This window comes from Adiantum capillus-veneris, chromosome 16, assembly GCF_014529385.1.
Source record: "Adiantum capillus-veneris isolate H3 chromosome 16, ASM1452938v2, whole genome shotgun sequence".
NCBI classification, from domain to species: domain Eukaryota; kingdom Viridiplantae; phylum Streptophyta; class Polypodiopsida; order Polypodiales; family Pteridaceae; genus Adiantum; species Adiantum capillus-veneris.
The window spans coordinates 11,872,080-11,889,441 of NC_140946.1; the positions used below are offsets into that span (position 1 = coordinate 11,872,080).

The following is a 17,362-nucleotide window of genomic DNA, read 5'->3' on the forward strand; positions in this document are numbered from 1 at the left end:
GCATGAGTTGGTTGAAAAAGGAATGGTTAGGCCTAGTTCATCTCCACTTTGTTCACTAGTTTTATTAGTGCAAAAGAAAGATGGCACATATCGTATGTGTGTCGACTATAGAGCACTAAATAGGATCACTATCAAAAATAGGTTTCCCGTTCCGACCTATTTGATAAGCTACAAGGATCCCTACTTCAGTAGGATTGACCTAAAAAGTGGCTACCACCAAATAAGGATAGTGGATCAAGACATTGTAAAGACCGCATTTTGCACTACGTTTGGTCTCTACGAATTTTTTGTCATGCCTTTTGGCTTGACCAATGCACCAGCTACATTCAACCACATGATGGAGAAGCTCTTTAGGCCTCACCGTAGTTACACTGGAGTATTCTTTGATGATATAATCATCTACTCAAATTCCGTGGAAGAACACAAACAACACCTCCATGTAATTTTTCAAGTTCTGCGAGAGAATAAGCTTTACATAAATCAAAAGAAAAGTGAAATCTTCTTACAAGAGATTCAATATTAAGGTCATATTATCTCTAAAGATGGCATCCAAATGGATCCATCAAAGTTAAAAGTAATAAAAGCATGGCCTAATCCAAAGAATCTACATGAATTAAGAAGCTTTATAGGTATGTGTGCATACTATAGACGCTTCATAGAAAAATTCTCACTCATAGCAGGACCATTGCATGACCTAACAAAAAAGAACGTTAAGTATTCATGGTCTACCAAGGAGAACACTGCTTTTGAAAAGCTTAAAGAGAAGCTTATCTCTCAACCTATGCTTACACTACTGGGTCTCTCAAAGCCATTTGAGGTCCAATGTGACGCTTGTGGTGATTGCCTTGGAGCCGTACTGCTCCAAGAAAGGCACGCCATAGCATATGAAAGTCGAAGGCCCAACCCACTTGAGCAAGCTCTAGGCATATATGAAAAGGAACTGTTAGCAGTTCTACATGCCCTAGACACGTGGAAGCACTATTTATTAGGGACTCCTTCCATTCTACGAACGGATCACCAAAGCCTTAAGTACTTCCTGACGCAGACCAAGCTCTTCAACAAACAAATGAGGTGGGTGAATTTCCTTTCGCAATTTCATTTTCATATTGCTCACATTGCTTGCAAGCATAATCAAGTAGCCAATGCACTCTCAAGACGACCGAGAGTGAATACAGTTTCCATAGCAACTCACAAATGATCTATCTTCTATGATAGATGAGTATGCTATCGATCTCGATTTTAAATATGTGATGTCAACCCTTGCACTAGGGAAGAAAAAGGAACCATTTACCCTACAAGATGGCTATCTTCTCTATGGTAATAGGCTATGCGTTACTACGTGAGAAAGTAATGTATGAATCTCATGCTCCTCCATATGCGGGGCATAAAGGGATTCAAGCTACCCTAAGAGGGATATAAATGTACTTCTATTGGCCTACCATGGAAGCGAACATACAAGAGTATGTTTCAAAATGTGTGGTTTGCCAAAAGATGAAGTTTGATAGAGGGAAGCAACCTGGTTTGTTTCAACCTTTGCCAATCCCTAATTCACCTTGGGAGAGCATATCCATGGATTTCATCTTTGGATTGCCTAAGTCTATCCATGGGAATACGGGAATATGGACAATAGATAGGTTCAGCAAACGAGCACGTTTCATACCTGTCAAAAATACTATTAAGGCCCATCAAATGGCAACCCTCTTTATATCACAAATCTTTAAGTACCATGGCTAGCCAATGTCAATAGTGTCGGATAGAGATCCTAGAATGACTGGCAATTTTTGGAAGGGTCTCTTTGAGAATTTAGGTACAAGGCTAAATTTCTCTTCGGCCTATCACCCGCAAACGGATGGCCAAAGTGAGATAGCTAATCTAACAGTCCTTGATCCACTAAAAGATTATGTCACTGAAGTAGATCAAAGGTCCAAATGGGAGAAGTACTTACCTTTAGCGGAGTATGCTTACAATAACACAGTACACACATCCACGAGAAAAGCACCTTTTGAGGTAATTGAGGGAAGATAAAAAAGCCCCCTGTACTTAAGGTACATGGGAAGATCTTCGTTGATGCAGATGAATATAGCCGCGACCTACAAGAATCTTTCCAAAAGATTAAAGATGCTATATTCATCTCACTGCAAAGGCAAAAGGCTGCTACTAACAAGCACAGAAGATCCCTGACCTTTAAAGAAAATGATTGGGTCGTGCTTAAATTTCCCAAGGCTCGGTTAAGGCACACAACGGGCAAGAATCCTATGGAACACCAAAAGTACTATGCTAAACTAGCAAAAAGGTACTATGGCCCCTTTCAAATTCTTAAGCCAATCAATGAGACAGCTTATCAGCTCAAGTTTCCCAACCACTGGCTCATACACAATGCTTTCCATGTGAGCTTGTTAAAGCCTTACCAAGGAGAGTCACCCTAAGAAGCAACCATAGAAGACCCACCGGAGATTGGAGACCAAGAAGAGGTACTGCAACCCGAGTCCATTCTCCGACACAAAGACAAGGTATTGAGAGGTGGTAAGATTATCCGATGGTATCTTATTAAGTTTAAGAATTATCCTTTTGAAGATGCTAGATGGATGCAAGGCATACAATTAAAGGGACCTAAACCTTGTCAATGCTCACAATGATTTCCTAGAGTAAGCAAATGTAAATATGTTTTAAATGTTCAATGCTTTTGTCGCATAAGACTCTCATTTTCTTTATTGTGCACAACTATTAAGAAGTATGCATGCTTAGGATCATGTTTGTGGCGACGACGTCTCCCAAACACCAAGTAGAGCTTGTCACTCTACTATGGAAGATTGATACAGACGAATGCGCAGATATGCTTGCAGCAGTTAAGTCTCCCAAGCACCAAATGGATTAGTCATCCATTCTGGAACGATGTCGTACGGTAACATAGGGATCCTCGACCCGCTAGCAAACGAATTAATGATTAGGCTTTATGTTCTCTACCACATAGTTGAGGACGACTATGATATCAAGAGAGAGGTAATGTCATAAAAACCTAATATCTACTTTCCCAAATGATTTTCTCATATTAAAATGATTATTTAATATGGGGAGATACCAAGGGGAGCAAAGGCTAGATATTGGAAAGGCTGCTAGACCTGTCTCAATAGGGGATCCAAAGGAGGGTAAATAGGGATCCGCATGGGGATGGTCTGCTAAAGAGAAAAGTGCACCAATGGAGTTTAAAAGACCCTTAGGTTTAACTCCATTAAAGACTTCCAAAGGCTAAAGTTCCAAATTTTTACTCTAAAAGTCCTAGGCCATGGGATAGTACTACTCTTAGTGACTAAAGTGTTGAATGCTAAAGTCAACAAAGTGGCTACAGGGAAAGGACAAAAGAGTGAACAAGCTGGGAAAGAGACAACACACACTCTCTCTCTCTCTCACACACACACACACATCAGTTTACCTTTCCACAAAGCAAATAGGACACATGTCAGGCATGCAGGAAAACCCCCAATTCTTGCATGAATCCTATTGGATGGACATAGAGGTGGACCAATGAGGGCTCAACTAGTGTAAACTGAAGTTCTTATTTTATAAATGCTTAAAAAAACAACCAATAAGAATTAGTCTCCCTAAAATACTATTGGACAGTCAAAAAGTCCAATGAGAACTAAGCAGCCCATAGGTTTGCTTAATTCCTATTGGCCAGAAGGCTAAAAGGTCCAATAGGAATTCAATAATTAAATTAATTATCTGAGCTTTTACAAAAGGGAAAAAGGATGGACACTTGTCACAAGGCTCTTGACTAGGCCTCTCAAATGCTATTGGCTAAACTTTTCACAGGCCAATAGGAAGCCAGCAAGAGTAAAGAGCTTGCTCAAATGCTATTGGCTAAGCTTTTCAGGGCCAATAGGAAGCCAACATGAGTAAAGTGCAATAGGGGTCGACCAAGATGAGAGAGTGAGTTGATTTGTGAAGGCATTATTCCACACACACTCACACAAGCTCGTGTGTGAAGTAAAGAAAGTCTATCTCCTTCTCAAACTTTAATGGAAAGCTCTTCATCTACTCTAAGCTTGTGAGAAGGGAGGCCTACACCAACAAACTCTTGGCTTCCATTGCATGCTTATCTCCTCCACCATGCTAATTACTAAGCTATGCTAAGCTATTATGAGTGATTTTGTGAGGAGAAATACTTCTTTCTTGTAAGAATACTCCTTCTTCCTCTAGATCTACTCTCATACCCCGCTAGCTCTCACCATCTTTGAAGGTGTGTGAGGTCTTGGGTCTGAGACCCTGGAGGAATTGATGTTATGTGTTATCACATGTAAGTTTGGTGCATGAAGCTTCCATCTTCATTGCACCAACGAGTTTTTACTAAGGAACACAAAGAATTGTATTGTACAAAGTCTCTCTTAATGGGAGAAGCTATAATACAAATGCCTAATGGAGGGGGGACCGGTCTATGTAAATCCGGTCCTCAATAGTTGTCAATTGTTCTATTTCTCTCCCTTTTTCAAGTATTATTATGCCAAACTAATTAGGTGTTATGCTAATGCTGTTATCTCCAACCAAGCACTCTCCTATGCTCATTAGGAACTTGCTCTTAATGAAATGCTCACTATGTTAAGTTATTTTCCGCTATTTACAAGCTATTTAGATCATTAAATGTTACACAAGGCGTCGCCTCCACACGTGGCGAAAGAGACAGGATACCCAAGTTTTGAGACGAGGATAGGGATATGCGGGAGGAGTATACGTGATTGCTTGAAAGATAACTAATACTATAGGAAAAAGGAAGTAAAATATTCTAAAAAGAAAAAAGGTGGGAACGACCTGATAAATGCACACTTGCAAGGGTATACAACAATTTGCATGCTGCTTTCAAATGTTTGAAATGTATTCTTAGTTTGACATGATTGAAAAACTTTTTTCTAGTATCATAGTACTACCTTGGGAAGGTGCCTTTATCAAACGGTTCGGTGGGTGGGTGGATTCCAGAGGGTTAATTTGTTGGCCGAAAAGTTGAACCCAATTTTATGTTGTCCATTAAGTTAAGTCAAAAACGGGATAAGGGATTCCGATCTACGCAGCGGGAATCAAACTTGGGAATGAGGAATTTGTGTAATTAAAAAATACACTCATGTTAGGGGAATGCACCGACGGTTGTGGTCCGCCGTCCTAACTGAGCAAAAAAGCATCCGTGACCTTGACCCAAGGGTGAATTAGAGAACTCCCACCAGTTGACCATGGAAGGTTGATGTTCTAATTTAGTTTGATGACTTTTGAAGGGTAAGTAGAACCGATGAGGAAAGGTTAAGGGTTCCGTAAGAGAAAAGTGAATGTTATCACCCCCTTGAGTTGGCATCGAAGAGCGGGAGGAGTCCTGTCGTGGTGTCGGTCTCAAGCGGGAGGGATGTCAGGAATCGTGGTGTATACGTTTGGAGATGGTGCAACCGACGGTCCCTGGCATGGCCCTCAACAACTTCTTAAAGGTAGGAGGTTGTGTGGGCTCGGAGTTGTCTTAAATTAAGGAGTACCTTGATTATGTGATGTTCCTCCTGCTTCACGGACTTATAGCATGGCATCTTGTTGAGTGTTTTGGAAAGTCAGCAGTGTAATTGAGGTCTTTGGGGAGTGGATGGTGAGAGGGTGTTGTATGAGTAAGAGTGGTTGGATGGTAGAGGAAAGTGTAGTGAAGGAAATGACATGTGAGAGTGGTCATTCAATATTTTTTTTTCCATGCACATTGATAGTGCTCTGAAATAGGAAAGTTATTGGCTACTTGGAAAGGGACATCGAAATGGGCATTTGGAAGGGCATCACATTTGGGACGATTGGTACAACGTTGTTTATTTGGGGGCAAGGGGGGGATCATGTGACAATTTGCACACCCTAAACCCGAGAACATAGCCATTCCTCTTTGGATCAAGAGTATGATTTCCTTTACCCTCATTTTGTAGTTTAGCCGTGTCTCGACGATAAAATAGCTTCTAATGAACATATGGTTTTGATATAGACTGAACTTAGGGCGGGTTCAGACTCCGTTGCGTTGCATGCCAGCTCAAGCTTTTTCGCCTCACTGTAGTTCATAGAAGGTGTCAACACTCATTTTTGTAAATTTGCACAGTTCAGATAACAAATCGAAAGTGAGAACGTGGCTACATCATCGCTCTTAGAAGCTATTTGTTGCGAGATGACCGTGCGTGTCCGTGGACATGTCACATAGTCGGGCTGCTTGTTGTAGGTCCGGAAATCTTATTCCTGAACCCAGCCTCACAGCATATCTATCATTTATGTTTACTCGATTAACTGAGCGAGATTTGTGAAATGGCAGCGGCATATTTGCCGAGGTCCTTGGTCTCAGCTGCTGGCTATGGCTTTCCTCTCAGAAGAGGGGGTTTACCTTCTTCATTTTCGTTACGAGTTTCGAATGGCGATGACTCGAGGTCGTCCGAAGAACGAGCAAGAACCACCTTGAAGGAACTTGACGACCAGCTCTCCAGTGGCGATGCCCCTCCCCGCCCCCGCCCCCGCCCGCTCCCAGGTTTGTTACAGCTCCCCCTACAAGTAATTTGCGCTACACACACACACACACACACACACACACACACTTGAGGTGTGGAATTATATCGCTCCTGCATGAACTGGTCTCATTCCACCATGCTTGGAAAGGGCAATACCACTGAGTAACGCAGAGAGTTTCAAAGAAAACGCTCTCTTTATCAGTGTGACTTTGTTAGCAAGCACAAAGGACATTCATACTCAAGAGTTTTTTTTCTTTTGGAATATGGGTTATAGAACTATTTAGATTTATCCCCGTACATGAGCTCGTTTAGAAATTGTGAAGAAACAGGTCGAGGTAAAAAGTAAGACTATGAATATGAAAGGAAGCATATTAGTGAGTAAGGACGAGGATGAAGATGCATATTCTTTTGACTATGTCTTTGTTGGTATTGTTGTCACATTTCTGAGGCTATTTATAATTACGGAAAGCAGACCTTCACACTGAAGTGGCATCCGAGTCAAGATCTTTTGTGGTACACAAGGGTTGCTTGGCAACTTTGATGCCAGGACTCTACGAACGGAATTCTCCATCACTTGGATCCACTGTTGGAGGATGAGGCAACACATGATTGAGGCCAAAAAGACTACAAGGAAGATGGACAAATGTCGAGTTTGATGCTTTTCTTTGGACCAAGGACTATGAAACCCCTAGCTTTGACCTTCCTAGGAGGCAACTTTATAGAGGTTTCAAAGTTGGAAAAGCAGCCTAGTAATGCACTTTGGTGGCGGTCTACATTGTTGGAGAGGCTCCAAAGACTTGGTTTCACTAAAATTTTCGCGTCATTATGCCTTGCATATTCTTCTGAGACATATTTTCTTTCTGCTTGGAATCAAGTAAAGCTTGAAGAAGGGAATACACTTGACAATGATGAATAAAAGTTTAGTGCTTCCTTGCTAGTAGCGTCTTTTAGATTGGTTAACACGGAAGAGCAGTTAGAGAGATATAATTGTGGTCTACAACTCAAGCAGTAGCACCATTGCACTAAGAACAAGAACGTCGGTATTTAGGGGATATTGGAGTGGCACTGAACGATTGCATGTGCTTACGGGAATTGGACCATTGGGAGTTATAATTCAAAGCCCAAAGATGCGCCTCACAAACAAGAGAAGAAGAGAAGCTCCGATAGATGAAGTTTGGACAAGGCTTCAAAATTTTAGAACAAAAGGGAATGATTAAAGTAGGGAAGTGTTTTCAACACGAGGAAGTTGGCACAAGTCAGTATAGTGTCTCAGTAGTGATGACCCAAAGACTGAGGCTTCTAAGGATGGAAAGAATCAAGCACGCGTAGGTAGGACCATAGATGGATGCAACTATAACAACCCAAGTTGGGAGAGTGGGTTTCATAACATTTGGTTGGCATTGGGCAAGCTATGCTTGCATGTCAAGGGTTATGGGGTTGAAAGATCTTAATATCATGCCATCTGAGGGCTGGTGAATTATTGGAGATGCTGGACATCATTAAAATAATGTAATGATTGATGCGTGTGCTGGGAAGCTACATCTTAACACTAGTCTTATATAGAGAGAAAGCAACTTATGTGGCTATTATCACCAATGATCCTCAAGAGTCAAAATGAAAAACCCTTTGAGGGAAACGTGCCCAACACATAGTATGAGTTGATAAAATATCGTAGAAAATTCTACAGATGTTGATGCTGGGTTTTCGTATCCATCTCAAAGGATTAATTTGTCCAAATGCACGAAAGTTAACTAAAGTAACTCACAGCTAAGTCATAACATTTCAAAGCACGTTTAAACTTCATTGAGAAATACTCACATAGGTATGTAATAGACCTAGCAAACTTCTATACTTTTTGGGATTAAGATTGATGACATTATGTATTAGGTGGAAAAACGTAGTTATATGCAAAAATTGCTATTTTTGGAAACCTCATTTTTTAATTTTTGGAGTGTTTGTACCAAAATTAGTCTCAAATCCTTGTTTGCATCTAAAACTTACGTTGAAGAAGTTTTGGTTTGGTATGTGTTGCTAAATTGGCTTTTATTTAACGAAAAAATAATTCTAAGTGAATTTTTGGAAATATAAGTGAGAGGGTGTTTCTCACTGGAGACATCCGAGTACAGATATTTCTAGTGCGTCATTCAGAGTAAGGATGGGAGCACTGTGAACGGGAATATTTGTAAGGCCACCAGGAACATGTACTTCTGATGCGTCACATCAGATGGGTGACAAGGAGCATTGGGAGGAAGTATTCGACCATCCAAGAACGGACATCTTTGATGCGCCATAGGATGGGCTAAAGCATCACGAAGGAGATCGTACCGTAAGTTCGGTAAGAAAGGACTAGGTGAGGGTATTCCTGATGCATCACAAATGCATCACAACGTGGGTGACGGGGGCATTGGAAAGGGAATATTCCATAGTCGGGAGGAAATTCCGAACTGTGTTAGATTTGTGCACAAGGATGAGCAAGCACTTGAATGAAGATGGGTTCAGAGGAAACTTTGAGGAAAAACAGTTGCTTTGTGAGAAAGCAGGTCGCTTGTCAGGAAAGCAGATGCTTTCCCGCGAGGAAGTTTATGTTTGCATTGCATCTGTGTATGTGATTGCATCCAGGGACGTCTGGGAAGTGTCGTGCAAGCATTGTTTTCAGCTTATAAGGTTTTATTGATTTTTTGGGCAAGTTCATACCATTTTTAAAATAGGCCGGCCGCCCACTTAATAAGTGGCCAGCCACCTGGTGAATCTGGCAGCAAATCACCAGCGCCCCATTCTCTCTCTTTTTTACCCTAGGCGCCCCCACCTTGCCATATTCTTGTTGGGAGAACCCACTTCTATTCCGGCTGGCTACCAGAGGCAATAAAATCAAACTGCCCCTCTCAGGGGCAGACACTAGCTACAAGAAGGGGCTTCTGTAGACTTTCAGCCGCGAAGATGATACTGCCGGTGACTCTCATGGCTGCCCCAAGTGCATGAGAAGTCGCCAGGACCACGTGGTGAGTTCGATTGGTAAGAAGTGCCTGTAGAGAGCGTTTCCATCACGACAAGCTGCTGTTTCTCTCTGCTCACAGCCCATAGACAGGGCTGATTTACGAGAAGGAACCCGAGAGCACACCTCTTTTGTGTGTAGGATTGGAAGAGAGTATCAAGGGGACGTGGCAACTATTAACTATGTCACGAGGACGTGGCAACTGCTAACTTTAGTTGTTGGTTTCTTTCCAATGGGTTTTGTTTTATTTTTGAGACCCTCTTCTTGAAGTAGCAAACGGTCGGACATTGCATGGCCAATGTGAACGGTAGTTTCACCCGCAGATGGGTAGTGGTCGGCACTGGAATTCGTATGGTAAGAGGATGTCTAGGCTCAGAGCATCATCATATAGGTCCCTCCGTCGCACTTAGCAAGTTGGTGGATACTAGGAAGTGAACTCAGTAAAGGCCTAAAGTCAAGGTGTGACTATCAACTGAAAGTATCCGATAGTTGGCCACGTTGCATTTTTGGATGCGGTCCCAATGAGGATAGACGGTCAGAAGACCAGTGGGAGCCCAACGGAAGCATCTCCTAAAATTTAGGGAACTGCTATTTTGGGTCGAGAAATGTGTTCGCGTCATTACCTCTGGTATGACTAGGGGAACATTTTACAACTCTACCGCAAAGTCAACTGGGCAACCGGTCAGGATATTTTTAAGCGGCGAACCCGAAACGGGAAAATGCTTGTAAATGCGCCAAGTGGCACATTTCTGTGCACTTGCCTCTTCAAGAAGAAAGGGCGCTGAATTTTAAGCTGGGAGAGGCCTTCATTTGCAATTTGTCACAAGTTAAGAGCTATGGAGTGCTTCCTTTCCCTCTTATGTACAGTGCGGTGCCAGGATTGATGCCCTGCACGCTACGCACTGCCCTCTCTCTCCCCTACGAGTAGTATGTTATGCCCCACTAGTGGCCTTTTCATTTGACCAATGTACAGTTATGTGGGTTCATGTGCGATTGCCGAGGCAAGAGCCTCTTGCACAGGTACTGGATTAGCTAGCGGCTAATCTCCCGCAGGTACATGTGAATTCGGAGAGGTTTCACGCAAGAAATCTCGTCCGATTCAAAGGGCAAGTAGCCCTACGGGTGCGGGAGCTCGAGGTCTTGCTACAGATGCGACCGGCACACGAAACGGAGCCCAAAACAAGGAATTACAGCCTGCTGTGTATTTTTGCAGGTTTAGGGTTTTGGCCCTAAACGGACCCTAATACCCCCAAGAGGTTCGGGGACGCAAGGGGACCGTTGTACAGGTAAACTGGCGCATTTTCGGGGCAGAAAACAGAGAATTCAGCGTGCTGCAGATTCTCGCCAGGTTTTGCAAAGTGTCCGTATGCGTCGGGAAAGTCACCTATTGCGTGGGGATACTGACTGTGAAGCGTCCTAGTACAGTTATGTTGCCGAAATCGGGCCAGAACAGGTGTTTCTTAGCCTAGATTGTGCGGGGCAGCTTGTAGAACACAGGTTTTATTCCCTCTGTTAAAGAATAAAGAAATACCGAAAGGGGCGCCAATTTTGGGGCCTATAGGTTGTCGGCGTCTGCTCGGAGCATTCTAGCTCCCGAGCCGTGTGTACTTAAGTGTTAATCCTCGTTTCAGGTTACCTTTGCAAAGTGCTCTGTGTGTGTGTCTAAAGTAAAGAATTTCGGGTGAAAGCCAACGTCTACCGCCCTACGGGCCGGTTTCAGAGAGACTTCTCCGCTTAGAGATCTCTTCTTGGGAAGTTGCTTTTCGAGAACCGAGTTGCGTTTCGAGCTTCGAGACTTTTGAAGGTAATGTTTTTTTTTTCATGTTATGATCTTTGAGTATTTGTTTGTAGGTGTACTTCCTCTTCGTGAGGGATTAGGAAAAGAGGAAGGCATAAGCCTCTGCAGGAGAAAGCGCATTGAGGAACTAGAGCCAGATCAGCCGAAGGGTTTCATACCCGAGTTTGGGAAGTAGGTCCACGGATACGACAGAGGTAAGACTCTCGAGATGTGATCCGGAAGCTGAGATTCCCAAGGAAAGGACTTCACGTCCAAGAAAGTAGAGTTGTCCTGCAAGAAGAGGACTCTAGGAACAGAGTCGGAAAAGAGTTGTAGGGATGCCATGCCTTGAGTTTGGAAGGTGAGATCCAGAGGCGAGAACCTTGATTCTCGAGGATTCATATAAGGAATGGAAGTTCCTTGGAATAAGGTTCGGCCCTAGGAATGGGAACTGAGGCTTCCAAGAACCGTCGAGTCTTATTCTAGAATGAACGTGGTTATACGTTCGGTTCAAGTGCTTGTATAGACTTCTCCTCCGTAATAAAGATACTAATATGGGGGGGGACCAACCCATCTTCTAGTCCCCAGTACAGTGTCGATCTTCCACTCTCTATCTCTCGCTCTCTTTATTTCGCTCTATATCCTCTGGCTTCAATATTTAGTGATAAATTTTATTTATTCGAGTATATTTTATATTGTTATGCATTCCCGTTTGTGACAATATGCGAAAGTTCTATGCAAATTACTAAAATCTTCCATGAGGTGGCCCAAGCCACTTTTGTGGCAAGATACAAGATTAGTGTTACACATAGGGGCCGGGATAGTGTGTCGGATGTAGGACTCCAAAGGGAATCCATACCAATGGTATCCACTTCGGCATTGTGTCACAAAAATACGGAAGCGTAAATTGACGTTTAATTGCACTTCAAATACTCAAGAGAATTAGAGGGAGGGAGAAAACTTGACACTTCATTGGGGACCAGAAGATGGGCTGGTCCCCCCCCATAAAGAGAATATCTCTATTACTAAGGGAGAATCTTTACAAGCACAGGAACGGGGCATACGCCCGTCCTCTATTCTTTCTTCTGTTCTGCTCTGACTACTGACTGAGAAAGTGTTTCCACTTTCTTTCTGCTTAGGGGATTTCCCCTCTTCTGCGAGACTGGTTGGAAGCTCTCGAAAAGAGAGTCTATCTTCCAAAACAGCTCCTCGGAAGCTCTCACAGAGGAGAGTCCATCTTCCGTTACGTGTTGCCTTCATGCTCATTCATTCATGCATCGAACACAAAAAAACAAGCAAAATGCACACGCACATGCTTGCTATAATTTTCTGCACATAACCTGAAATTCTTACCTGTGCACACCCCTACGCCGAAACAGAGGTCTTCTTCGCGATGGAATCGCACCAAACATGATATAGGCTTAGGATAAGGAGAGAGAAGAGAATTTCTATGGTTGATCTGCTGAAAACAGTCCTAATCGAGGTGATTAGGGGCTGAAAACAGAGAATTACAGCCGCCACACTCTGCTAAGAGAGCGTCTACGGCAGCTTCTCGCGATGAAACTTCACCAGAAGGTGTCTATGACTATGAGATCCCTTGTTCTTGACAATGGGAGCACAAGGCTACCACATATGTCGCAAGGGGCTGCTCTCAAGTTTCAATGGAGGGCTCCACCGTGTAGAGCACGCTCACATTAGGGGGGGTAGGTGCACTGCCAGCCTTGAAAATGGGGAAGGGGGGGCTCCTAAATAGCCATCAGGGAGAGGGGGCGCTAGGAAGAGAGAGAGGGTGAGAGTGAGAGTGAAAGCTTTCATTGGTAAGTGTGCCACTTGGCACACTTACTTTAAAAACTTAAAAACCATTCAACTTTTGACTTTAAAAACTTCTAGCTCATTAATTAAAAATGTGAAACTAACTAACAAATGCTACCAATGATTCTTTTATGAGAATACCAAAGGTTTGCCGACGCAATGCCGCACTGGCACTGCGCCACCTTTACCTGTTCACACTCGTCCGGCCGCCCGCCCACCCGGGCACGGACCGTTAAATTTAATTTAACGAAACTTACCCTAAGGCTTTATTAGCTTTATTAGCCTTAGGGTCACTGTTCGAAGGACCCCATCTCATTCATGTGCTTGTCCTGACGCGCGTATTTTTCTGAGCCTAAAATCTGAGGCTACTGCTTACCCCTTTCTGAAGACCCGATTGCCCAATCACTAGGGCTTCGAGGTAATTTCTGCTAAGGTCCCTTTGAGGTGTTCTGGCCCGCATTTAGGCTCACCTGAGGCCTTAGAACTGCTAGGTCTATTCTGGTGTGCACACAACTAATTAGATAATTCTTTTCTCGTAAATAAATTAATTATTTACAAAGTTTGACTTAGTTACACATTGTGTCACAAAGTGCTGACGTGGCATGTCCTATGGGTCACAAAAGGGCCAACCCTAGTGAAAGAAGTAGCAGAAGAAGTTGCCCCAACTTATGGAATTTTGCCAAGTGGCCTAAACCCATTTAAAAGTTGTCCCAACTTATTGTACCCCGGTCAAGGGGCCTAAAATGTCACAAACTGTTGATGTGTCAAAGCTTTGAAGAATGGAGCCAACTTACAGAAGCCGGCGAAGGGGCCTAAACCCTAAGAAGAAGAAGTAATAGCAGCAGAAGTCCTACCAACTTATGGGGACCCCGTCCGATGGGGCCCCAGTGACATAAAGGGATTAAAATAAAGCAGGACACACACACACAAGAAATTGCCAAGCTGGCTGATGACGTGGCAGATTTTCGAAAATCATGCTGGCTAATGACGTGGCATGTTGTACGGATTTCTGCGTTTTGCGCTTATGTTGACATGGCAGTTGTACAGAATTCCAGATTTTACGCTCGTAGCTTTTGAGCATTGCTTTCGGACCAGATGCTTTTGAGTTTGAAGGCTTTTCACTGTAAACTGCTTTTGGGGCCTATGGCCTTTAAATATGAGGTTAGGGCTCATTCTCTGGCATGCTTCCTGGAGAAGGTGCAGAGTCTAGAGTATTGGCTTGTACAATGTTGATGCAATATAAAGAAATACCGAAAGGGGCACCAAGGTTTGGGGCCAATACTTTGTGGGATGGAATTCCGCCACTCCGTGTCGCGTGTCGTCTCTTTTTCTCAGTTCAGTTGTTATTAAAGTGCTAAAAGTCTGTTCAGTCTGTTCTTTTCTATTGGCACATGGTGTGACAGTCGTATCCGAGCATCAGGCGTGTGCTTTTTTGAAAGCATACCGGTCCTACTAAGGAGCAGACAGAGCAAGATTGCACTTTCAAAAGCTCCGACCCCGGACGTATTAGCCACTCCCACCCTTACTTCATCACGCATCGGGCGCGCTCCCGTCTTCACCGCTCATGTCTTACAGGGCATAAGCCATTAAGATCACTTGCAAGAGAAGGATCCAAGATTTGTTTCGAGCTGCTGTTTTTCTCAGAGACAATACCATGCAGATGTTGATAGCTACCAAGTAACATACTCCAAGTACTTGGCAAGCTTTCAAGAAAAATTTTGCCCGAAGTTATATGGTTTCTGATATCTTCCTTCGGAGTGCAACTTCTGGCAGAGTGGGGTATCTTGAAATGCTTGCCATGGAAACCCTAGCAGATTATAACTTGGAATTTCTCGACGTCTCTTAGTAGATGTCTCTTCTCGAGCATATGACCTTGGAGATCTAGTGCGATTGCCATCTTGGGACTACCATCGCCGCCAACGAAAACACTCTCTGTCCAAGAGATGATGGACCATGCTGTGCTCGGCTATGACCTCGTGGAAGAAACCTAACCCTAATTTTTGGTGCAGGTTTCAGGATGGAAAGTCAGCCGACTTTTCGAGCTCGGCTGATGTTGAGATTGCTTTTTAAGTTTGAATTTTGTCTAAGAATTTGTTTGAGAACTTGTTTGAAATTTGTTTGAAATGGATGGTATTTGTTTTGAACCTGTCTTGGTGCCGATTTGAATTGTTTGACTCTGGTTTTAATAATGGTTCAATGATTGGTGATTTTACTCTCGGTTGGAGAAGTGAGAAATATTGTTTTGGTATTGTTTGAACCTCCGAACGACGCAGGCCGATGCCTAGTGAGTGTTCTGTTGTATGCTGGAAAACCTCCGAACGACGCAAGCCGATGCCTGGGGAGCGTTTGGTTGTATGCTTGAACCTCCAAGCGACATAGACTGCGGTTTGGGGAGCGTTTGGTTGTACAGTCCTCTGAGCTCATGGCCCGGACCTTTTTAGGTTATTTGCGGGGGGAGTGACGAGGTAGTCGTTGAGTAGCTTCATACCGCAGACCGTTTGTCTCGGGGGAGTGCTCAGCGGCGCTGTTTGTTGTGTCTTGTAACATGCATATGTGAGCATTTGTGTTGCATTGTGATGTGCCAACCCTTGAATATTCCTAATTGGATGAGATTGCCTGGGTATGTAATTTTAGTGCATCAAGACACTCGTGGAAGATCAGTACGGTCTGGGTGTGATGGCTAATTTTACTACGCCGGAATATCAAGAGTTCCGATCTGGACGAAAGGAGAAGCTAACTCCTTGATCAAAAGAGCCGATAGGAGAAGCTAACTCTTTAACAAAAAGAGCAAACTGATTGTCTCTCGGAATGTCCCTCGGAAATTTTTGAGCTAACTTGAGTTGTTTTGCAGATATGTTGTAATCGCGGACGATTACTCTCTTTCAAGAAGGGGAGATATCACAAACTGCTGACATGTCAAAGCCCTGAAGAATGGAGCCAACTTACAAAAGCCGGCCGAGGGGCCTAAACCCTAAGAAGAACAAGTAACAGAAGAAGAAGTCCTACCAACTTATGGGGACCCCGTTCGATGGGGCCCCAGTGACATAAAGGGATTAAAATAAAGCAGGACTCACACACATACAAGAAATTGCGAAGCGGACTGATGATGTGGCAGATTTTCGAAAATCACGCTGGCTAATGACGTGGCATGCTAGATTTCCGCGTTTTGCGTTGACTCCTGACGTGGCAGCTGAATTCCAGATTTTACGTTGGTAGCTTTTGAGTATTGCTTTTGGACCAGATGCTTTTGAGTTTGAAGGCTTTTCACTGTAAACTGCTTTTGGGGCCTAGGGCCTTCAAATATGAGGTTAGGGCTCATTCTTTGACATGCTTCCTGGAGGAGGTGTTGTCACAAAGTGATGACGTGGCTACGGACAGCAAAAACCCTAATTTCTGCTAGAAGCCCTAAAATTCCTGCAAACCCTAATTTTTGCCAAAAACCCTAATTTCCGAAAATCGCAAAGGTGTTTTTTTTTTTTCGTGGAAAATTTTGAGCGACGCAAATCTCAGCTTTTTGCTATGATTTGGGAGAAAGAGAGAACTTGCTTTTTACTGACTCTCATTGAGAGAGAGAGAGAATCTGCTTTTGCTTTCAAGCTTTTGGGGCTCTGCTTTTGGGCATCCCTTGTAATCTTTAAATTAGTGGTGAGGGCCTCACTTCTCGAAGCGTGAAACCCTAACCGCTCTCTTGTACTTTGATGATTGATTAATACAAAAAGAAATACCGAAAGGGGGCCAGTTGGGGTCAATATCTCTAGGCACGGAACTCCGTCGGGCTAGTGCAAATCTATTGTGATCTGTGAATTGTTTGAAGAGGTTATTTGGTGCTGTCGTGATTGATTCTTGACTTGGAGTGTCCAAGTCTGTTACAGTGGTATCAGAGCACGGCCGATTTCTCGTCTACGGGAAATCCGATCCCCAATTTTTTTTTTCCGCGGCACCTATGGCTTCACGCAAGGATCAGTCGACTCCCTCTGCATCTGGAGATGCGGGCTGGGATCACAACGAAGATTCAGACAGAGTATGGCCCGCCTCGGCCTACTCAGGCGGAGCAAAGAGAGATGAAGCGTCGTCAATTGGTCGGCGATGCAACAAAGATGATGCTCAGTTTTGGGAAGGATCCGAAATTGGCAAAATATATGAGCGAGACTTCTTTTCAGGAAGTGCATGAGCAGTGGTGGTAGAAAACCACTACATCACCCCCTAAATTTGCTTTCAAGAAACCTTCTGATCCCAAACAATATTCAGAGAAGGAACTAGAAGAGGTGGTTGATGCATGGATTGCTC

General features: G+C 43.6%; 1 protein-coding gene across 2 annotated transcripts in view; it reads left to right on the forward strand.

Annotated features, from left to right (window-relative positions):
* The first annotated feature begins 6,220 nt into the window (after positions 1 to 6,220).
* LOC147438584 (uncharacterized) overlaps positions 6,221 to 17,362 on the forward strand; it is a 34,644-nt gene continuing 23,502 nt past the window's right edge. For both annotated transcript variants that reach the window (XM_086484152.1, XM_086484151.1), the window contains exon 1: positions 6,221 to 6,514. In XM_086484152.1, coding sequence (XP_086340278.1) covers positions 6,298 to 6,514 — 217 coding nt within the window. In that variant the 5' untranslated portion in view covers positions 6,221 to 6,297. The remainder of the gene's footprint in view (positions 6,515 to 17,362) is intronic.